This window comes from Ursus arctos, unplaced genomic scaffold, assembly GCF_023065955.2.
Source record: "Ursus arctos isolate Adak ecotype North America unplaced genomic scaffold, UrsArc2.0 scaffold_7, whole genome shotgun sequence".
In the NCBI taxonomy this organism is placed as follows: Eukaryota; Metazoa; Chordata; class Mammalia; order Carnivora; family Ursidae; genus Ursus; species Ursus arctos.
In genome coordinates, this window is record NW_026623089.1 from 28,095,545 (window position 1) to 28,120,283 (window position 24,739).

Here is a 24,739-nt window from a genome sequence, read left to right on the forward strand (position 1 = left end):
ACACCATTAGAGCATTTGTCACCATTTGCTGCTTCTTGTAACTAGCAATGTGCGTGTCCTCTACCAGACCATGTTTCTTCCTCAGGCCATAAGCCCCTTCAGGCTATACACTAAGATAGGGTACCCTCCCTATAACAGGAAGCCAAATAAATGCCTAACGAACTGAACTAAACTGAACGAAAATCCATAGTTGATACAATAGGCGGTATTAAAACCAGACACCAAAACCTCTATTTTTTGATAAAATACAATGTGTTTAAGTTAAAATTTAAACTCTACATCAGTGGTTCTAAAATTATCCTTCTTGGAAACAACTGCAACTGTATTTTGTAGCTTAAATTAGATTAAGCTAATTGTTAGAATGTGCTCAATTTAAAGGGTTTTTCCTCAACACGTTGTTCTTAAGCTTATGGCACCTGTTCTCACTTTCCCGCTAACACGTGCTAACAGATGACAAAACAAATGCCTAGTAGAACGGAACTCTTGGAAAAACGATTTCTTAAAATTAGTTTCTATCATTGGGTAATTTTTGTACTGTGGAGCTCAGAATATATATAATATAGCCATACTTCTGCCACTAAGAGATGAAGTTCATGAAATGGGATTAAATAAATTAACATTTTACGATGTTTCACAGAGTGCCACAACTTCCATGTGAAAATCAACCATTGGTCTACACCTCATAAGGTCAATTTGAGGACATCCACTCTGTGACTGCCAGGGAATAGAGATTTTAAGTCCTAATTATATAATATTTAAGACAATACACTTATGTAATCTATTAGAAATATTTCATGATTCACAATCAGCCTTTCTGATCACCTCAAATGCCTACAGAGATCTACAGACAAATGAAGGAAGTTGTTCTTTCTTGGGTACAGACTGAAATAGGAATCAGAAATCACATAACCCTGTTCACATAATCCTCTATTCAGAAACCATGTGTTTCTGTGCTCATGACACACAGAGCTGAGGGCCATCTTCTCTCAAAAAGGCTGCCCTTTAAGAGACTTATCTCCCTGTACGCCTCTACCTCCAAGGCCTCAGAAGGGTTGGGGGTGGCTCCAAGTGAAGCCAATCTTGAGACATGGAAAACGTAGTCACTCCTTCCCACTATAACACTTTGTACAAAACTTTCTTTGGCATTTATAACAACAATAATAGCTATCATTATTATTATTATTATTATGGCAGCTACCATTTGCTATATCCACTCCAGGAGCCAGGCATAATTTCACCATGCTATTGTTCTAAGTGATTTCCCCTACTATGATGGTAAGCTTTCCGAGGGGCAAAGGCTATGTTCTACTTAATATCCACTTCCCCAGAATCTAAGAATAGCACCTGGCACAGAGTAAGAGCTCCATAGCTAGTGGGTGACAAATGGATATCCATACGCAAAAGACTGAAGCTGGATGCCTACCTCGCTCTGTACACAAAAGTTAACTCAAAATGGATCAAATGCCTAAGTGTAAGAGTGAAAATTATAAAACTTTCAGAAGATAACATAGGAGTAAATCTTTGTGACCTTGGAGTAAAAAATGGTTTTTTAGATAAGACACCACAAGCACAAGCAACCAAGAAAAAAATAGATCAACTGGACTTTAGCGTGCTTTTAGAATTAGTTAACGGACTACCAGCAAATCCAATATCTGATAGGGAGCTTGTATCCAGAATATATAAAGAAAATCTACAACTCATAAAAACACAACTCAACTAAAAAGTGGGCAAAGAATGGAACTGGACAGTTATCCGAGGAAGATATACAACTGGCCAATAAGCACATGAAAAGATGCTAAGCATCTTCATCACCAAGGAAACGCAAATCAAAACCCTAATGAGATACCACGTCACACCTACCAGAATGGCTATCATAAAAAAAGACAGTAACAAACGTTGATATGGATGCGGATAAACTGGAACCCTTAGACATTGTGGGTGGGATTGTAAAATGAGTTACCTGCTTTGGGAAAGTTTGGTGGTTTCTCAAAATATTAAACATAAATTATCATATGATTCAGCAATTCTACCAAATCCATATATGGGTGTATACTTCGGTAAACATCCAAGCAAACTGAAAACATATGTCCTCACAAAAATGTTGTACACAAAGGTTCATATTATTCTTAATAGCTAAAGAGTCAAGACAATCCAAACATGTATCAACTGACGAAAGGATGAATAATACATGGTATATCCTGACAATGGACTATTGTGTGGCCATAAAAAGGGAATGAAGCCGGAGTACACACTACAACATGGACAAACTTTGAAACATCATGCTGAATGAAAGAAGCTAGACCCAAGAGGCCACACCCTGTATGATTCCATTTATATGAAACGTCCAGAATAGACTAATCTATATAGAAATAAAGTAGATTAGTGATTGCCAGGAGCTAGAGGAAGAAGGGGGTGGGGAAAAACTGTGGGGTTTCTTTTGGAGTGATGAAGTGTTTCAAAATTAGTGATGGTTGCACAATTGATGGTCCACTGAATTGTATACCTTATAAGGGTGAATTTTATGGTATGTGACTTTATCTCAATATGTTATTAAAGCCAATTGGAAAAAAAAAAAGAACAGGTGCTTGAATGAGCAGGAAGTCAGTGGGTGAGTAAAAATAGGAACTGTTCCATAAAAAGAGAATAGGTTGAAATATAAGAGCAATACTGGTTTGGACACAGGTGGCGATGCTGGTAAAATGCTAGTTTAGAGTACTTGTCATTTTGTGCTCTCGGATGTGGCAGAGACCAAAAGCGGACACAGGCAAGGCCATCGGGAGAACAGGAATGGAGGAGAGGGCGCCATCTTATAAATTTCTGTGACGGTGGAGAAGGCGAGCGGGGATGAGGGTTTGTCACAGCTGGGAGGAAAGAATCTAAGAACAAAGATCTCATTAAGACATAATGAGGCAAAAGGTAATGTTTTACATAGAAGACTCATGAATGCTACTGCTTTATGAGGTATTATGTCCCTGGACCAAACTAGTGTGGCCCTGAACACCAACAGATGGGAATCTGTGAGCTGAGTTGAACGATGCAGACACAGTGGGTTTTATGGCAATGCCCTTTCTAAAAATTAAGGCTACACTTGTCTCTGTTGTAGAGTATATTTTATTCTGGGTTTACTGGTGCTCTACTTCTGAACTGGTAACTACAGACACTCTGGCCTTTGGCTTCAATCCCTGCCATGTTCCTGGTGTCCAGTCTCAGCAGAAGCCCCAGCTCTGTCCTGATGGCTTGGCTTGCCATCACGCCTTTCCTGGCTTCTAGAGGCTGTGAGCTTCTTAAGCCTTGGTTTGCTTCCCTCCAGCCTGGACTACTTTCTCTCAGCCTCTGATTTACAGCCTCTAAGTTCAATGCTGTCCACACCCTACTGAGACACAAAGTAGAGAATACATACCTATGGCCTGAGTCTTGCTTGGACCACAGCATTAGGATGGTTTTGGTTGGAACTCAATCCTCAGTGAAGCATAAGGGGTCAGTCATACCTCTCTGGGATTAAGTCATGTTATAGCCTTCCATGACGCATGAAATCCTCCAAGCCCAATGCTTTGGGATGCGTTTCACTGGTTCAATGGTCGCCAACACTGGCTATATGTTAGGATCATCTGAGAAGCTTTGATGTTCTAAAGACTGGATCCCACACCCAGAGATTTGGTGTCAACAGTTTGGGGTGGGGCTATGGCATCAACAGTTTAAAACATTCCCCAGGTGATGCTAATGCTCAGCCGAGGCTGAGAACTACTAGTTGGTTTATAGTCATGGTTGTCAAAGTGTGCTCCCTGGACCAGCAGCAGCAGCAGCACTAGAGAACTTAGTTAGAAATGCAAATTCTAGGGACCCACCCCACCCCTAGTAAATCAGAATCTCAGGGGTTGTGCCCAGTGATCTGTGATTTTAAGAAGCTCTACAGCTAGTTCTGATGCAGGCTAAAGTTTGAAAAACTCTGGTTTATGGGTAGGCTTTGGAACTCTGGTTATTTGATAACTTACTAATGAGGAAGAAAAACAAGCACTGAGATGTCTAGCAAGATCCTGGTCCGGTTTGATAACTTACTAATGAGGAAGAAAAACAAGCACTGAGATGTCTAGTAAGATCCTGGCCCGTTTGGTGCACCTGGTTTAAGTTGCCGGATGCTAAGTACTTACTAAAAGACGGAAAAGAACCTGCTGGAACAAATGGTAGTAGTTGTAGTGAAAGCTGCTGAGTGCGTGCTCTCGTACGATGTGGTAGTTATGGCATTTGGTTGACATTGGGCAGAGAGTGAGTGTTGACTGTTTAATGCTGAGCTTGAAAAGGGGTTTCTTGTAGCTTTTGTACCAATCGCGTCTGAGACAAGCTTGAGGTGCTGCACTATCTATTAGGCTCTTAGTGTGTCTCACTCAGGTCAATAAAATTTCCCACTACTGAAAGTCAAACTAGTCACTTCTCTTGTCTCCCAAATCCAAAGGGTGGTCCTAGTACTGGTTTCTGGAAGTAGCCCATCTCATCACTGTGGGCATCAACACACCCAAACTACACGTCAGATTTCTTAGAAGGGCAACTAGGTTTTCAGGCTTTGCTTTTACAGCTCAACTGGGCTGATTGGATGCCCCCCACCCCCAGCCCAAGGGAACATTTAGCAATTCCTGGAGACAAATGCTACTGGAATCTAGTGGGTAGAGGCCAGGGATGCAGCTAAGCAGCCTCCAATGCCCAGGACAGCCCCACAACAAGAAATGTCAGTAGTGCTGAGGTTGGAAACCTTGCTTTAAAGAGACAGAAAGTCAGCAAGCCATGGCAATACCACAACTATATTTCAGTGTTTGAAGAAGTGGAAATGTTCTCCAAGGGTTTCTAACAAATATACCTCTAGATGGTTTAGGCATATTACAGAGAGGACCTCCTAAGGCCTCTGTTAGCATATGCCTTGGGGAAAAAAAAAAGCAAATAAATTGATTTGCTTCCTTTCTCTTTCAAAAATAGCTACAGCACTTTGCTAAGGTGACAGTTCCCAAGATAAAATTTAGAAGCTAAGACAAAAGCATAATTGCTTGGAAATAGAGAACTAAGGAAAGCAGAAATCGTTTTATGGTTTTATGGTTTCTGCCTCTCTTATGACCTTCACCTTGTAAAATACATTGACATCTGCTACCTTTTAATTCTCCCTGGTGTCCCCGCAGCATCTTTTATTCATTTAGTAGACAGCACTGAGTGCCTCCTCCTTCTTACCTTGGTCTTGGTAACCCTCCACCCTGGAGTGTGCCCTGAACTCCAGGTGTGTTCCTGGGAGCAGCAGCACTGAACCTCACTTGGGTGCTTGTTCAAAATGCAGGTTCTCAGGTGCCACGTCTGACACACAGAATTGGGACTTGGTGGGGAGGTACGGTCCAGACAGTTGTTTCAATGATATCCCAGGTGATTCTCATGCACACTGAACTTTGAGAAGCACTGCTTCTGACACCCGCTACTCAACGTGTGGCCCCTGGACCAGAAGACTTGGCATTACCGGGAAGCTTGAGAGAGCTGTGGCCGCTCAGCCCCATCCCTGAAGTCTGAGTCAGAATCTGCACGTCCTCAGGTTTCCAGGTGGTTCTTATGCACATTTGAGTATGAGAAGAACTGGTCAAGACCCTGGTTTTCTTCCCACCCTTAGGACTGTTATTTTTCTGTTTCCACTGCAGATTCCTTTACCGTTACCTAAAGATAAACACATCTCAAAGTCTCTAGCTCAGTGATTCTCAACCCTGGTTGCAGGTGGGAGTCACTTGGGGAGCTTTAAAACCTATAGATTACCTGTGTGCCACTCACAGAAGTTCTGATCTAACTGGCCGGGGTGCAGTCCAGGCATTAGGATGTTTAAAACTTTTTCAGGTGACTCTACTGGGCAGTTGAGTTAAGAGCCTCTGCTCTAGTCCTTGATCCTCTGCTCCCCTCTTCTTGATTACAGAGCCCAGCAGAGCCCAGCACTTTAAATATCACCAGCACCTTTCCCCTGAGGACGCAATTATATCTCAGCGTCCGTGTCTACTTTGGTCCCCCATCCCGTTTTAAACATTTTGCCTGAGCTGTCTCCTTGTCTTCTCAAAATCACTTATCTCAATAGGATCACATGATCTTCAAGGGCCACTGTCCTCATTCTGCCTGCCCCTCTTCACTCTAGAAAGTGGCACGATCAACCTCCTAGTTACCCAGGGTCATCACTCAGGAGTCACTTTTTACTTTCTTTTCCTTTGTTCCTATTAGGAAACAAAAATCCCCACATTCTTGTAATTCTCCTTTTCTTCCTTCATTTTATCAACAAGTATTTATTTCATGCCTACTATGTTGCAAGCACTATTCTAGGCACTAGAAATTCAGCAATAAACACAATGGACAAAACCATTTCCCTCTGTAACTCACATTCTAGTAACCTGGGGTGAGAGATAATAAGCCAGATAAATATGTAAAGTCTACATCACAGCTCTAAGGGGAAAAGGAAAGCAGGGTAGAGCAATGAGGAAGTGTGTGGATGTTACAGTTTTAGGTAAGAGAGGGCAGGGATGAACTCCCCGAGAAGGTGGTTTTCGAGTAAAGATCTGAAGGCAGGGTAGTGGGGGGCCCTGTGGGTATCTCGGGAACACCTTTCACAGTAGAACAAGAAACAAAGGCCCTTAGTTGGAAGTATTACTGATGTGCTTAAGGAATAGCAAGGATGCCAGGGGGGTGGCTGCTGAGTGTGGGAGAGGACAGTAGTAGGAGCCAAGGTCAGGGAAGTAAGGGGTGGTTGGTGCATCTGTGATAAAGCCTGGAAGGCCTTTGTAAGGGCTTGGCTCTTTGAGAGAGATAAAGCCATTGTACAGTTTCATGTGTGTGCGTGTATGTGTGTGTGTGTGTTTTGACAAAAGAGGGATGTGATCTGACTTATGTTTTAAAAGGCTCTTCCTGGGGCGCCTGGGTGGCGCAGTCGTTAAGCGTCTGCCTTCGGCTCAGGGCGTGATCCTGGCATTATGGGATCGAGCCCCACATCAGGCTCCTCCGCTATGAGCCTGCTTCTTCCTCTCCCACTCCCCCTGCTTGTGTTCCCTCTCTCGCTGGCTGTCTCTATCTCTGTCAAATAAATAAATAAAATCTTTAAAAAATAAAAAAATAAAAGGCTCTTCCTAGCTGTTGTGTTAAGAATGGACACAAAGTGGGCAAAGGCAGAAGCACATATGAAGCTCTGGCAGTGATCCGAGTGAGAGATGGGCGGTGGCTTGGCTGGGAGGTAGTAGGGGAGGTGGTGAGATGTAAGCAGATTCTCCAGATATGCTGAGAGCAGAGCCTACATGACGGACTGGATGTGGGACAAGAGCAAAAGAGAAGTTTGAGCCCGAGTAGCAATAAGAATGGAACTGCAATTTATAGAGTTTGGAAATACTGTGTGAGTTGTGGGTTTGGCACCAACAGCAGAAGCTCAGTTGGGGATAAAGTTTGGGATGCCTTTCAGACCTCCAAGTGGAATGTCAAGTGGTAGCTGGAAATATAAGTCCAGAGTTGATGAGATCTTTGGGAGAATGAATGAAATAATCACAGGAGGGAGACTAGACAAAGAGATCCATTTCTGAGCCCTGGGGTATTCCACCATTTAGAGGTCATAGAAATTCAACATTCATGCAACAAATACTTGAGCATCTGATATGGGCAGGCCCTGCTCCAAGTGCTGAGGATACATCAGTGACTATGATGTAGGAGGAGCCAGTAAAGGAGCCTGAGAAGGAACGTCCAGAAGATAATGAAGTCTCAGAGGTTTTCTCCATTCCAATTGCAAGTGCACAGTCCTTGATTTCCACATCCTCATCACATCCTGGACAACGGCACTAATATCCTAACCAATCCTCCTTTTGGTTTCTCCAGCTCCAATCCATTCTATCCACCAAAACCAGACTGACCGCCCCCAGACAGCATTTATGAGCTTATTCCCCACTTTAGTAACATGTACCAGGAAGGATCATTTCTGAAGGCTTTTTGCTGCCATTAAAGGCCTCCATGGTTTTTTGGTATATACTCTGCCTTCTTTCCTACTACTCTACCAAAATGGATTGTTGTTTATTCCCCATTCAAACAACAATTGGTCCATGGATACTCGGCTAATAAATGGTACAGCCAATATTCGAACTCAGGGAACTGAAAGGACCCACCTACCTAGGGTTCGTGGAAAGCTTCAAGACAACTAAATGAGACTGGATCCTTGAACCTCAGGCCTCTCAGACTCAGAGCTGGCCTCAGAGGCAGGCGTGGGGCCAGGGTGTCTCTCTCTAGGTTCAGGCTAAACATAACCAGGATCCTCAGCTCAAGCAATCGCCATGATGACCCAGAGTGATCTGGCTAAGCTTTGACTGATGGTGACATTCGCAGGCCATGAACCAACCTCAGACATGAAGAAAGATGCTGAATGGCAACTAGGCCTGCCTGAGTTGTCTAGAGATCATACAGTCCTGGGCCAGTCCAGACGCTCGGGCCGAACGAGGCTGGTCCCAGGGAGGAGAGAGGTGTGGCTCTCAGGGGCTCTATTTAAGTAAGCCAGACTCCAGAGGGGACCTTAAAACCCACCCTTTTGAAGGTTCTCGTAAAGACAGCCGACAGCTTCTCCAACGTTCTCCCCACTGTTCTGATCTAAACGAAGGTGACTCCTGAGAACACAGGTCAACATTCACCCCACTTTCCAGTTTTTGCCCTAGGGGTAACTGCCATACGTATTGTTCAGAGGGTGCACATGTTAACCTCCAGTCTTCATCACATCTCTGCCCAATGGGGATTGTTATACTAATATATGAATGAGAAAACTGGAGACTCAGAGAAACAGTCCCTTGTCCAAAGTAAACAGCTCTCACTTCGGTTCATTATGTGCAGGCATGGTTACGTGGGTTGGATCAGAGAAAGCACTTGTTATACTAAATGACTAACTAGATACAGCTCGTGTCATTAGATCAGTAAGGTAGGAGGCAAACAGTGGAGTGTCTGGAATGTGGTACCGTACAGGAATTATCTTTAGCCTTTGCAGTAAACTTACCATACAGTGTCATTATTCCCAGTTTGGGAAGGGAGATAAGCCTCAGAGTGGTAGAGTCACCTGCCCTCGTACGCAGTTAGTAAACAAAGAAGCCGGGATCTGAGCCCAGGTGTCTGGGACTCTGTGTCTGTGGCTCCGTGGCCTGAGGCCGTAAGTCACAGATGTGGCCTCTGATTCTGCCTCAGTCACTAACACTGAGCCGCACACTCATGTCTCCAGATGGCAGGTGCCTCACATATGAAAAGGGAAACACTGCTACTGACTTCACCTGCATGGTGATGCAGAATGAGCTGACTTCGGGAAAGTTCTTTGCAAATGTAAAGATTAACTATAAGGGATTGTCATCGCTATTTTTATTATTTGTCTTTTCTGGGCCTCAGTTTCCTCCATCTTAAAATTAAAGGATGGGACCAGGTGACCTCCAAGGTGCCTTTTCTGGCTCTAAAATTCTCTACTTTTTTTTTTTTTTTTTTTTTTTTTTTAGAGGGGGGTGCAGAGGGAGAGAGAATCTTAAGCAGGCGCCAGGTCTGAGATCATGACCCAAGCCAAAATCAAGAGTCGGACCCTTAAGTGAGCCACCCAGACACCCCTAAAATTCTCTACTTTTAGAAGTCTAAACAGCCCTGGCTACAAAAACAGTCTGGCTTTACAGAATGCTTCTTTGTGATGAAATACCAGAATTTTAACAGGGCCAACAGTTATAGCCTCTTGAATTTACAAAGGGTTGTGGACTCCTAATGTTCATATCTCAATATTGAAGAATTCCAGTGGAATAAGATGAGAACAAGATGCCTTGGCACGTGCTAGATTTTCTTATTCTATGTAATCAAATCAAATTACTTTCTATCAAATCAGAAAGAGAAACACAAAAATGTTACCTTACCTACCAGTCCTGCAGCAACCACCTTGATTTGGAAAAACAAAACAGTCCCTTTCTCTAGTTTATATAAAAAAAGGCTATACTTTGTAGTAATTATCTTGCTCTACTTCATCCAAAATAGAATAATCAATACACTTCTCACAAAAACGTTTCTGGAGCCACTAAAAGGCAATTATAAAAAAGCCAACTGTGTCACCCAGAACACCGTGGTAACCAGTATCACCAGAGCACGAAAAAATAGTTGTTAGTCACTAGGATCTGAGCCGGTTGGCAGTCTGGCTTGCTAAGCAACGCTGTAAAAATAGCAGAGTAACGACCCATTATCTGGAGATCTGACTTTGTGCAGCTTTAAATCTGGTCCCAGAAGGAACTACCCCGGGTCCATACACCAACCTCATGCCCTAGGCTCCCAGTCAAAGCCTAATTAATCATTTATTCAACAAATATTTATTGAAGCTTATTGTATACCAGGCACACAATTCCCAACACGTATATTTACTTGATTTCTCAGTTAAATAGAGGCTCTGAAAGACACACAGAAAGAGTGGTTTTGTGATGAGTGAGGTGGGGGGAGGGGTTTGCCCGAGGCCGACTCAAAGAGAACTAGCAGCTGATAACCAGAGGACAGAAGAAAAATAGACAACGAATGGCTTTATAACACAGCATAAAATAACCACATTCTCATGACCACCCTCCTGCGTCATCAAGAAAAGATTAAGTTATATTTAGGATCCTTTCCTAAGGAAGGCAGGAATGGGCATAAAACATTTTAGAAATATCACCACCAAAAATAGTTAAAATATATAGTTTTGGACTTTGGAGAACAGAAATTATGTTTGACAAATATCTCATTCTGCCTAGTTCCCCACTTTGCTGGAAGAAAAGCAGCATTAAGATCGTTGCCTTGCCAGCATTAAAATGTGGCGTCGGCTTCCTTTCTGCCTTTATTTTTCTAGTTCAATCTCCTGCCTCAACTGAAATGCCCTTTCCTTTCATAATTGCTTATCAGAATCCCTCTCCTCTTACTTCCTCAGAGAAGGGACTTTCTCCTTTCCACCTTCCCCACAGATGTCTGGATGCCCTTGCCTGTCCGCCAGGCTGCTCGGTACCCTTCCCATCAGGGCCCTTCCTCCTTTCAGGCTCCTGGAGGGCAGGCTCGTTCCCATATTTGTATTTACGTCCATTTAGCCATGCCCTCAGTGAATGTTCCTGAACTCAGCTGCCCGCACAATCACTAGCAGTAGAGGGAAGGTTGGCTGGCAGAGGTGGTACTTTCCGTTATGGATGTAAAATGGCCCAGGAACCCACAGGACACCCACACCAGCCCCCTTTCCTCAAAGCCTTTGCATGTCTGCTCTCTTCTGCTGGAAAGCTCTTCCTCTGGGAAACTCCTTCTTTAGGATTCAGCTCAAATATCACTTGGGGAGGGGGAGTACGCCCTCATGGCTCCCTCTGCCTTTTCTTCAAATCACTTGTTGACACTTGTAATTGTGTGTTGGTTAATGTAGATCTTTCTACTGTATGGCAAGCCAGGAGGGCAGGAGGCCTGACACAGAATAATGTCATTTGGAAGGAAGGGAGGGAGGGAAGGGCGGTAGGAAGGAAGGAAGGAAGGAAGGAAGGAAGGAAGGAGTGGGAGGGGAGAGGGAGGGAGGGTGGGGGGAGAGGAAAGGGAGGGAGAAAGAGAGGAAGGAAGAATGAATTGAGAAGAATCCCAATTTGGAAAGGAACAGACAGCAGAAAATAAAGAGAATTGGAAGAGTTGTTATGGAAGGTCTAGGGGCCCCCAAATTGGGCCTAGAGGTAAAGCAGTTAAAGAAAGTATTAGGGACATCCACAGACCCTGCCCCCCACCTTGATACCCAAATGCTTTAAGGGGTCCAGAAACACAACCAAATGTATTTGATTGTTAAAAAATGGACTTGAGGTGAGCTACTATATTCTTCAAATGAGAAAGGACTCACCAAGGATGATAAAACAAGGAAATGGAATCTAACCGCAGCCTGTGGGATTTAGATTAGATAAAAAGTCTGACAATGAAGGCTGGTCTGTCCTGGAAAAGATAACTAAATCTAAAAATGACAGCGTGAATTAGATTCTCTGTCAGGTTTTTCAGGGCCCCTTCCAGCTCAGATTCTATTGTTACTTCTTATTTCTTTTGCCAGGCTGAGAAAAAAAATTATTTCAGAACAATATTACAACAATCATAATAAAAATGTCTAAAGAAAGAAATATAAATCGGCAGTTCGACGCCTTGTATACTTAATTATTTCTACTTTTTCTTGTTTGTTTTTTTTCTGCCTCCCTGTACATGGTGGGCTACGTTTTGTTTACTGTTTGCTCTAATTGCTGTTTAGAAGGTAAACATTCTAAATTCTACTAATTATTATTTAGCAATGTTTAACATGTTTTTAAACATATTACATCTAATTATATCAGTGAAAGAGAACTTTGAGTGGAAATAATTTTTTATTTTCTTTTACGAAAGACAAAAAAAATGTTAGCACTAACACTTTGGCAGCTTTTTATAGAAGTAAGCAATGGGATGATTATTCTTCCTGCTAAAATATCACACCAGAATTTGGAGTGATAAAGCAAAACACTGACTTTTCAACCAGATTATCCCTCAGTGAAAATGTTACACTGTGGGTCTGTGCCAGGGGCACTTATTGGCTAGCTGGATGGCTTTTATTAATGCAACAGATCACAGGCAGTAGAACCAAAGACTGAAGATATACCTTTTCAGCTCTACAGTGTCTGTCTTGTTCACCACTGTATTCCCAGGGCCTAGTACAGTGCCTGGTCTAAAGCAGGAGTTCAGTATTTAGTGAATAAATGAATGAATCAATCAATGAAGGAGCAAAGACTAAGTATGAAAACTGCAATAAGCTATTTTACAGCCATTCTAGTATACAGATAGAATAACCCAACATTATGTGCATTATGAGGTCTTTTGTTTAGGAAGATGGTATTACTAACCCGACAAAGCAAAGTTGTTTAACTGTTAAATATTAGAGCCATAGCACCCAGAGGCCATTGACTTCAGAACAAAGTTTTATTCCTTCTCCCTGTTCTCTGCATATGGTTGGTTTTCTCCTAAAAACAATCCAATAAACAGAGTAAACTGTAGAAATTAAGTTCAACAAATCTTTAGGGCTCCATTTTATAAACTAGTCTTCCCAAACTGTGGGACTCACCCCCAAGGAGACTACAGTGAAAATATCATCATATAAAAAAAAATCACTCTTGGGATTAAAATGGGATATTTTATTAGTGGAAGAAGGCAAGACCATGGGTTTTTCTCTTTATTTTCTTTTTAAGAATTTGATTTAGGTTGTTACTATGGGTGCTATATTTTTTAATATGACAAAATATTAGGAGTTACAGTTTCAGGACAGTGGGGTGATTACCTTTAGGTGATTTCCATGCTTTGTCTACTGTTCTATATTTTTCAGTTTTCTATAATGAATATGTAGTATAGAAACCTACAAACTTCAGGAAAAATTTAATAAAAGCCAAAAAACAAAAACAAAACAAAACCCAAAACCTAACCATAGTCACTCTCTTCTCCATGTTCTCATTGCATTTTTATATTTCTATTGTATCACTTTTGTTTTAATGATTTATATACAGGTCTGTCTTATCCACATGCTACATGCTGAAACATGACTTGTGAATTGTAACGTTGTTGAATTCAGGGGGAAAGGTGAGTCCAGTCCACCTCCTAGCTTTTCAAAGGGGAACACTCTTCTCCTATGAGGCTGTAGGCTCTTTGGGAGCAAGGACTGTATCTCATACATCCAACTCTTAGCACAGTGCTTTCAACACAACAAGGGATAAATAATTGTTACCATAAACAGATGTACCTAAAAAAGTGGAGAAACCATAGATGCAACACTTTTCTTTTAACACTTAAAATTTGCCTTTGTCCTGCACGGTCCACAGTTATTAGCTGGAGGTCATGAATGATTCATTTACTAGAGATCTGTGCAGATCCTTTCTGTTAAAAGTTTAACTCCTTCAGTTATTCATTTAGTCATTCAGCAAACACTTACTGAACACTTAGCACATGCCCTATCCGTTATTAGGTGCTACAGCTACAAAGACAGGTAAGATAGTCTTGGCTCATTATGTGGGTGAGCAGCACTAATAAGCAAAAACCAATCATGCAACCTGTTAATTCAATAAGATAGGGGACAATTAAGTTAGCTCAAACTGGGCTTTACAGGAGAAGCTTCCCAGAGGAGTTGGCTCCAGTGCTGAGTGTTAGAGGAGGAGCTGGAGTAGGGATTAATCAGGCAATGCATATTCCTGACAAACAGTACAGCACGAGGAAAGGGACAAAGGCAAGCAATAACAGTGTGGCCATGAAATTGTTGCCTGAGCATGGAGCTGTGGTTAGGGAGCGGTGACGGATGAGCCTGGAGGGGAAGGCAGGGAGCGTGTCAGGAGAGCACAGCTTAGACTTTATCCTGCAGGCAGTGGGGGGAGTGCCGAAGGGTTTTAAGCAGGGGATGACGTCACCAGAGATTATTTTAGTGGCAATGGAGAGGACAGATTTGAGGGAGACAAAAATTGGAAGAAGCGAAATTCCTTAAGAAGCATGTGCACAAAAGAGTAATAGGTTTGTGTTTATATTTAAGAATCTTAACGAACATTTATTTAGCATTTATAATGACAATTACTAAATAAGCACTATAATGCAATAGTATCTTATTATTTCAACCAACCCCATGAGTAAATACCATTATTATCCTCATTTTATAGCTAACAAAACAGACGGTTAAGTAACTGTCCCAAGGCCAGGATGCAGTTCGGGCAGTCTGGCAGCAAAGTTTATGCTTTTAATCACTATCTCATTGTTTAATTTTAGTCTCTCCCATTGGAATGAAAGCTCTACACAGACAGGGACTATTGTATGTTCTCCACCGAGCCTAAACAACAGGTACACAGTAACGATTTCTTGAATAAACTCAATGCCTCACCTAAGTGAAAGAATTAGTGGACTATATCATATATAGATACAAGAAATATTTTAGAGGCAATTTTGCAAATTTTTGGCAGCCTTTGGTGATTGTTATGGACTGAATGTCTCTCTCCCCCCACCCAAATTCATATGCTGAAGCACTAACCGCCCCCCAGTGGGGCCTCTGAGGAAATAATTTAAGTTAGGTAAGATCATAAGGGTAGGGCCCTAAACCAACAGGATTGGTATCTTTATAAGAGGAAGAGAGACCAGAGCTCGCTTTCTGTATACATGTGCCGAGGAAAGGCCATGTGAAGATGTAGTGAGAAGCCAGGAAGAGAGCTCTCACCAGAAACTCAATCAGCGGAACCTTGATCTTGGACTTCTGGCCTCTAGAGCTGTGAGAAAATAAACGTCTGTTGTTTAAGCTGGCCAGCCCATGGTATTTTGTTATGGCCGCCCAAGCAGACTAAGACAGTGGTTAGCAGGATGAAGGCGAGCTTTCTTGCCTGGGAGACTGGAGGGGCAGTGGTGCCACTGACTGGGGTAGACAATCTGGGAAGAGGAGAGGTTGGTTATAGTCAACGGAATGACACTAATCTCCTATACTTTGGGTTCACCTCACTCAAACATAAAAAATACAGTAGAAACTAGCTACTTAAAAACCATTCATTCAATAAATGTCTATTCATCTCCTTGCCATGGTGGCCGATGCAAGGACTGTGCTTGTCCTGAGAATACAAAGTAGATAAGATTCATTGTCTGCCCTTAAGGAGCTCACAGTCCAATGGGGGAGAAATACTGTTCCTTTTAGTAAAGCTAGCTTGCTAGCTAGAAAGAACTTTTTCCTTATCCCCATTTCTAAAGACCTGGAGCTCGTAAGAAGGAAGGACATAAAATCCCATATGGATAAGACCTTTGGAGTCACATGACCTGGATTTGAATCTGGGTCTTGGAATACTAGCTTAGTGATGGTCTTAGATAGGCCAAGTAACCTTTCTGAGTCTTGGGGTCCTCACCTGTAACTGCAGAGTTGTTCTATGGATCAGATAAGAGAAGATAGGTAGAAATGTTTTGTAAAACACAATATACATGTTAGCAATCACTGTAATTATCAAAGCTCCATTTCTAACTTATGAAAACTAGAGGTAAATCAGTCAGAGGCAGCAAATCAGAGATGAAAGGCTGGTTTTGAACCCTGTGGGCAGGAGTTCTACAGTGGAGGATGGAATCAGATTGGTGTGGTGGAAAAAGGACAGGCTTTGGGGTCCTGCAGATCTAGTTCAAGTCACAACTCAGTTATCAAGTGTGGAGAGTTCAGTCAAGTAATGGATCTGAACTTTAGTTTCTTCTTTTAGTACAAAATGGAATTGATAATGCCCACCCAGGAGGGTTATTCTGAGTGTGTACAGGGCTTGGCAGGGTGCCTATCAGAGCTGTCGCTCAGTTGATGGTAATTGTTGTTCCTATTTATCATTTTCCCCCCCTACCCCCTAAGGGGTTTGCTTAGTTATGTTACTTGAGATGCAAAGTGAGGGAAACAGGGGGGCTTTTATGACTTACTTTAAAAGTTATTCTTAAAGGTCAAGAAAAGTAGCTCAATTCAGCTTTCCTTTCTTAACCTATGGTGCAAACACAACATGTATAGAAAATGACCACTGTGATATATGGCATGAATCCAGAGAACACTCAACTTGATACTTATTCCTCATATTTTTTCTAGGTAAATCTACCAACCACTATTAATAAGGGTTCTCTGAAGGCAATGCTTCTCAGACTTTAATGTACACATGAGTCACCTGGGGGCTTATTAAAATGCAGATTTTCATTCAGTGGATTTAAAATGAGGTAGTAGAACATTCTGCATTTCTAACAAGTTCCCAGGTGAAGGCCATGTTGCTGGTTTCTGGAGCACACCTTGAAGAAGGAGCAAGGCTCTGAAGGGATGTGGAAATCTCTTCGTTGGCATGTGTGCACTGTAATTCCCAGCTTCTCCTTAGCGATCTACCTAATTACAAACTGACTACTGACAGAACAACTGACAAGCCTTTTTCAGACCAGACTTAGAAATTCTGCAGCAGGACTCATTTCAGATCAGTACTGACTTTTTTGAGCAGCCTACTATGTGCAAGGCACTGTGCAAGGAGCTAGGGATGCAAAGGTTAGTGAGACACAATTCCTGCTTCTGAAGACTGTCCTTATTCTGACATGTACACCTTTGAAGACTGTTAACTTTCTAAGAGCTTTGTTATTATCTCCCTTATTGCCTACTCCACAGATAATAAATAGTAGATGAATGAATGAATGAAATGAATGAATGAGTTTACAGGAGTTTCATGAAAAATGTCCTCCAGTAGGACATGACAATGAGACACTATCTTAACTGCACTCTGTCTTAACTATCATGTTTAAGGGACAGTTACATTAGAATCAGGCTGATAGTGTGGGCCTTAATCCAACCTGACTGGTGTCTTTATAAGAAGAAATCATTAGAACCACAGAGATTCCAGGAATGAGCTCACACACACTGAAGGATGACCATGGAAGAACACAGAGAGAAGGCAGCCATCTGCAAGGCAAAAAGAGAGTCCTCAGAAGAAACCAAACCTGCCAACACCTTGATCTTGGACTTCAAGATTCCAGAACCATGAGGAAATAAACTGTTGTTTAAGTCACTCAGTTTGTAGTATTTGTTATGGCAGTCCTTGCAAACTAATATAGAGATTTTCAGTTTTTATGCCCAGATCCAAGACTCCCTTCTGTAGAAGCCTTACAAAATGTAAGAATAATTCTAAGAGTGGATGGATGAACCTAAGGGTACAGTGGGGATGAGTCATGCAAGGACTTGGGGGAGACAGATGGAAGAGGGTGAAACAGTAGCCCAGATTGGGCTAAAACAGCTGTAATATATACACATTTCCCACCCCTGCTCATGATACCAACACGAAGTCTACAGCTGGGACTGAAAACAGGTTTCCAACTCCCCCCCCCCTTTTCAGGCTACACTTTGATAAAACACAATTGTATTTGTCTAAAAAAATGATTGCAGGAGGAAGACCCAAGATTTCTTTGTATGAAAGTCCTAAAGAGCACCGTGATGATAGAGTAATGAGATTGAATTTTTGATAAACAAAAAGATGCATCAAGATATGCCAAATGAGACTCCTGCTAGCCACAGGGAATCTATATTTGAAGCTTGATTCTAAAGTCAGGGGGTTGATTTTTTTGTTTTGTTTTTACTAAACATGCTAACTCACATGTACAGATGAATGCCTCCTTCAAAATCGTCACTCTAGAAGGTTCTACACTTATTCTAACCATGTCACTGTTCTCAACTCATTCCTGGAATTGTTTTCAGGGTCTGTGAGGTAGTCTTCTGCACTCAATGGTGACTCTTGAAGGTAGATTTGATTTTCAAAAACAATCAAGTGTCCTCTGGTTAACTAGGAGAACTGGTCAAACTGTGTAATCCCAAGAAGATTGACCCTGAAGAATCCAGGCTGATTTTTCAAGTGAATTGTACTCAACTCCAGAAGACAGTTTCTAAAGGCAAACCCCAGACAGTAGTAAACATGCTATAGACATGACAGGTGTAGAGTGGTGAGTGCTCTGAAGGAAACTCCATTCATTTGTATATGCAAATTTTCTAGTGGTTCCCTTTACCAGAATATTTCTTCACCTCCAGATCCACCCTCCCTCACCGGACCCGGGTTCCCAGAAGTACAAAGACCTCACTGCCTTAGTCAGCTTTTGATCTGGGTCAATTTTTAATCCAACCTGGGTACTGAGAAAGTTAAATAAGGGAAAAGAACCACTAAGGTGTCTGGGGCTTATTACTCTGTGTGATTCAAAGGACAGAAAGAGGACCCAGAGAGAAGTTCCTGAGACATAACTTTCTGCTCCGTGTAAGAAAGACATTCTCAGCAGCTGGAGCTGTCCAACAATGGAGTTAGTTTGCCCGGGAGATACGAGTTTCCAGCCCCAGGAAGAGTTTAAAAGGAAGGCTGCTTGTTATGGGAGGTCATAGAGGACCCTCCCGTATTGGGTGGGGAGCTACCCAATGACCTCCAAGGACTATCCCCAGAGTCCAACCTGCACAATAATACCTGGCAATAGTTAGACCCTGAAAAATACTGGAAGGGGATGAATGAGGAATATGGCGCATCTTGTGAGCCAAGTAAAAGGTTATAGGCTCGGGCTCAGTCTGAGGCAAGGAAGGTAGAGAAAAGTGAAACGAAAATAGCCACCAAGAGGTGGGGCCTTCCTTGAGTTTTTGCCATCATAGAAGAGTGGCTTTGCACACCTGAAACTTCACATGTTTATGAAAGGATAATACTTTCGAACGGGGAAGTAGCTGAGAGAGGAGACAGACCACTGCTCACCCTTCTTAAACTCCTCCAGCACCGTATCCAGCCGAGTATCATTGAAGACGCAGTGCAGAGGCCGGTTGTAGAAGCGAGTGACTGTGAGCAGCGGCGTGCAGTCATCGGGGTCCACGAAGGCCAAGTCCTTGACAAACAGAATGTCCACAATGTTGTGCCGCTGATCGCCCTCGTACACCGGGATACGAGTGTAGCCACTGCGCAGAATCTCAGAGACGGTGGCGAAGTCGAGCACCGCGTCGGAGCGCAGCATGAAGCAGTCCCCGAGGGGGGTCAGCACCTCCTCCACCACTTTGGTGCGCAGCTCTAAGGCTCCCTGGATGATGTTGAGCTCCTCCTTCACCAGGTCGCTGTAGGGGTCCGCGGCCCGTAGTGTCTCCAGCAGCTTCTCCCGCGTGTAGAAGGTGCTGATCTCCTGACGCAGCGCCCAGTCCAGCAGGCGGCCCAGCGGGTAGCACACGGGGAAGGCAGCCGCCATCAGGAGTCGGGTCAGGCACACGCTGTGCGAGGCGATGGCCAGCCCGTGCCGCGAACACACCGAGTAGGGGCAGATTTCGGCGCCCAGAAACACGGCGCCGGTGCACACGAGCGCCGGCAGCCACGGGAAGTGAATCCCTGCTTCGCTGTAATCTTCTCCAGTGCCTCCGACGCCCGGCGGCAGCGAGGCGTACAGCCAGCCGGCCAGGGCCGCGTTGGCTCCGGCTTGGCCCAGGAGCAGGGTGCAGAGCAGATGGGTCCCCCTGCCGCGCACGGCCTGCACGCGGCGCGCCTGCTCCTGCTCTGCGGCCGAGCCGCTGTTCCGCAGCACCCGTAACTCCACCGGGTCCAGCGAGAGCAGGCTCAGGCGCAGGCCGCTGAATAGGGCAGACAGAGCAAGCAGCAGGAGCGCCCCGAGCGCCCGAAGCCACGCGGGGGGCAGCAGGTCCCCGCCGGGACCGTACAGCCGCGGGCGGACGCGCAGCAGAAAGCCGCCGGCGGCGCCGTGGTGATGCCAGGCGCGCCCGTCCCAGGCGCACAGGGAGAAGAGCTTCCCGCCACCGCCCGCGCCGCCCCTCTCTGCCTCGCCCTTGCGCAGCTCCCGCACCCGCACCTGGACTAAAGCCGAACCTGCCACGCCTCCGGGGCGCAGGGGCCCCAGGACCTCCACGTCTGACGCCCAGTCGCTCTGCTCGCGGCAGCGCTGCGGCCCCGGGGGGCGCGTGGGGACAGCGCTGGGCGCCACGCCGCTCGCTCCTGGGGGCTCCTCGATGAACACGAGCCGCGGAGCCCAGTCGCCGGTGCTGTTCTCTCCTGGGGAAAGGGTGGGTGCGGGCACGGGCGCTGCGGGCGCCGCGGGCCCGGGCTGGAAATAGACGCGCAGGAGGAAACTGGTGCCTTCCGCCGCGCGCAGGGTGCCCCCTTCCAGGGACACGCGGCCTCCAGCGGTGTCCTCGGGCCGCAGGCCCAGCAGCCAAGCGGCGGCGGCCGGGGGCTGAGGGGACAGGGAGAAGAAGAGCAGGAGCACAGCGCCTCGGCTGCAGCAGTCCCGGAGCCTGACACCCACTGCTGTTGCCGCAGCCGCCATCCTGCACCCGGCGCGGCTGCACGTGATACTGCAGAGAACAGAGCGAGATCTGAAGGGAGGAGGAGCCGGAGCCTGGAACCCGGCCGCGGGCAGGTCACCACGTGCTCGCCCCCTGCGAGCGTGGGCTGGAGGCGAAGGGGGTTTAGACCCTGCCCCCGCCCGGGGTCCCCACAGGAGGCCGGGGGTGGCAACGCATCACTGCACCATGCGTAACCCCCGAAACACTTCGGTATATCTGAGCGGCAGCCTAAGGAAAGCTTGGCTTTGGAGCTCGGCCTCCTGCTCCAGCAGGAGGGCGCCCCTCCTCGAACTCCTACCCGGCAGTAAATTCCCTGTCGGCACCACAGCTTTCCCATTGGCCAGGGATATTTCCCAGCGTTTTGCCTCTCCTCCTGCCTCTTGCCTTCCCCCTTCTGGTCAAAAGATATTCCGGAGACAGTGTTGAGTCAGTAAAAACTTTGCACTTGGTCTCAACTCTGGTTGACCTTTTACATTTTAAAAATTTAGGAATTACTTAAGTTCAACTCCTTGTTAAGATCCAAATGTCCGTGAAAAAGAAACTGTTGAAATAAATTGTGACTCTACTATGTGATGGAATACTATGCAGCAGGAAAAAAGAATGACCTGGATCCATGTGTTTGTGATCTGGAAATATCTCCAAAGCAGTAATTGAAAAATAGGGAGGGGCGCCTGGGTGGCTCAGTCGGTTAAGCGTGGGAGCCTTGAGTTCCACTGAAGTCATGATCTCAGGGTCCTGAGATCTGAGATGGGCACTGTGCTCAGCAGAGAGTCTGCCTGAGATTCTCTCCATGTCCCTCTGTCCCTACCCCTACTCATGCGTGCCTGCCCCCCCCCGCAAATAAATAAATCTTAAAAAAGAAAAATATCGAGATGCAGAACAATATGTGTAATATGCTAGTTTGTATTAAAAGTTAAATGTAGGGACGCCTGGTGGCTCAGTCAGTTGAGCGTCTTCCTTCGGCTCAGGTTATGATCCCAGGGTCCTGGAATCCAGTGCCCATCGGGCTCCTTGCTCAGCAGGGAGCCTGTTTCTCCCTCTGCCTGCCCCTCCCCCTGCTTGTGCATGCTCTCTCTCTCTCTGACAAATAAGTAAATAAAATGTTTTTTAAAAAGTTATGTAGATGTGCATATATACACATATAAAAGATGAATATGCAGAAGATACACAAGAAATTTCTAAGTGTTCACCTCTGGGGAGCAGGACTAGATTGGAAGTTTGGTTGAGAGCTACTTAAAAATATATATAAACAGGAGGTCAAAGAAAATACAGAGATCCTCCTACTCGTCACCCAGTTTTCCCCAGGGGTTGCATCTTAACTATAGTATAATACCAAAAGCAGGAAATCGCCATGGGTGTAGTATGTATGTATAGTTCTATCTCATTTTATAACATGGGTAGATTTACATAACCATCACTGCAATCAAAATGCAGAATTTTTCTATCACCATAAAGCTCTGGGAGAGAGACCTTTTTTTTTTTTTTAATGAATTCTTTGTATTGTTTGAATTTACCATGGGCCTGTTACTTTATTTTTACTTCTATAAATTAATTTTTTAAATGTATATAGTAAAATTAACTTTCTCACGTGCAGTTCTGTGAGTTTTGACAAATGCATGTTCATGTATCACAATCAAGAATAGTGCCATCACCCTCCAATATTCACTCTGAGTCTCTCTTTGGGGAACCCCTCCCCCAACCCCAGCCTCTGACAACCACTGCTTTGTTTTCCCCTATAGTTTCCTTTTCCAGAATGTCATATAAGGGAAATAATACAATTAAAGCCTTCTGGATCTGGCTCCTCTTATTTAGTATTACACATTTGAGAGTCATCCTTGTTGTTGTGTTTAATCAATAGTTCATTCCTTTTTATGGCTGGGTAGAATTCTATGACATGGATGCACCAAAGTTTATTTATCCATTTACAAGTTAAAGAATATTTGACTTATTTCCAGTTTTTGGCAATTATGAATAAAGCAGCTGTTAATGTTTGTGTGCAGGTTTTTGTGTGAGCATGTGTTTTCAGTTTCCTTGGGCAAATTGACTATAGGTCTGTACTACTTCTTAAAATGTAAAAGTAACAATAATTTGACATGCTACCTTTGGCTCCTTTGACTAACTTAAAAAAAAAATCATTGCTGTGTGTGAAATCTTATTTTCCATAGAATTTGTAAGACCCCCAAAGATACTGATTGAGAAAGCCTTGCGAAGAATATAGCTGAGTACAAATGGTTCCAGCTAAAAGCGACCTTGTTTTCATTACAAACTCTTATCATCCAGAATGGATGTCCAGTTTGGGACTGGACAGGCCTTAGTGGAATGTGACAACTCTGGTCACATTCCTATACAGACTGCCTTTCATAGGCAACGTGAAATAGAATGCAGGGATTGTGAAACAAACCTACCATTGCCTTAAAATTCTCTAGAGCCTGTCTACGACAAGCTGCCTTTTGTGTGGGCAGCTTGAGAGAGAGAAGGAAGATTTGATATCAAGAGGGAACATTGAAGCATGTAGGGAAAGTATGGAGGATAGGGAGAGGAGGGGTCAAGCACGTGATCATTTGTCTTAGGAATTGGCAAAAACTGCTCTCACTTTTCTCCAGACACTTACATCTCTCTCTTCTTCTAACCCAACTTCCTCAGCACAAAGCTACCTGCTATCCTAAGGGTTCTCCCACCTCTTTTGGGCCACAGGACTTTATCATCATTATAATACCACTTAACAGCTTTGTCAAGCTTTAGTGTTACAAAGGAATGTCATATTTATTATTGTTACACACACACACACACACACACACACACTAGCCCTCTGTAGTAGATGTAATTCTACCCATTTTACAGATCAGGTTAATTGGGTAAAACTTCTTTGGACTCTAGATTGACACTCCCCCAACTTGTAGTGTTGACCAGTACCAAAATAAAACCCTTCAAAAATATTAGATCAGGAATTGAAAAACCTAAATTTCTGATTATAAAGTATTACATGCTCATTGAAAATAAAATTTTAATGCAGAAAAGCATTAATAAAAATAAGCTATAACCCCACCATCCAGATAAACAGTGTTAATATTTTGGCACATTTCCTTTTTTATTTTCTATATACACAGATAACTGAGAAATACACGCACAAACACGCACACACATCCCCTCATATATTTATCTATTTTATAATTGAATACATATTATACATACAATTCTACTCTGCTTCTGTCACTTAATATATCAAGAGCTTTTTTCTTAATATAAAAAATTCTTCTGTAAACATAATTTTTAATGAATGGGACTATTACTATATCTCTATCTATGTATTATATTGGGAGAAGGGGGAGCTGTAAGAAAGAAACTATATCCAGTTGCATCAACTCTATTATTCACAAGTGTTAGGCTTAGGAAAGTCAATCCAGTTTTCTGGGTCCATTTCCTCATCTGTGAAATGAAAGACAGTTTTAAGGTGCCTCACCTTTCATGAGTCAGTGAGCAAGGGCTAATGTACACTGGGTGAAGATAATCTAGAGAGACATACTTTTCCTTTACTGAACAAGAGGTTCTGGAAAAGTACCGGGTTTCCAGAGCTCTACTATAACTGAAAGGATACCCAGGGATAGGTTTAGGCAGTGTGATTCTAGAAAGGAAGAGCTGCCAAAAAAAGCTCCCTGGAATCTGAATGGTGATGAAATCATCAGATCTCTTATAAAATGGGCACTTCATAGTTTACAAGATGGGCAATTCCTCACTTCCCAGAGTGATGGTGGAAATGATACTTGCTTTTACTCTGAAGACTATGATAATTCAGAATGTATATGTTAAAATGCTTTTTGTTTATTTCATTACTCTTTCATTCATTCAGTAAATTCTTTCTGTGAACAAAGTGCCAGACCCTGTGCTAGATACTTTGCATAAACAGATACCATGGCTGCC

General features: G+C 43.8%; 1 protein-coding gene across 1 annotated transcript in view; it reads right to left on the reverse strand.

Moving 5' to 3' along the window:
* Nucleotides 1-20,802, reverse strand: part of CNNM1 (cyclin and CBS domain divalent metal cation transport mediator 1) — a 55,127-nt gene extending 34,325 nt beyond the window's left edge. Inside the window, exon 1 of the mRNA XM_026493847.2 lies at nt 19,239-20,802. Coding sequence (XP_026349632.1) covers nt 19,239-20,802 — 1,564 coding nt within the window. The remainder of the gene's footprint in view (nt 1-19,238) is intronic.
* Between the last annotated feature and the right edge of the window lie 3,937 nt (nt 20,803-24,739).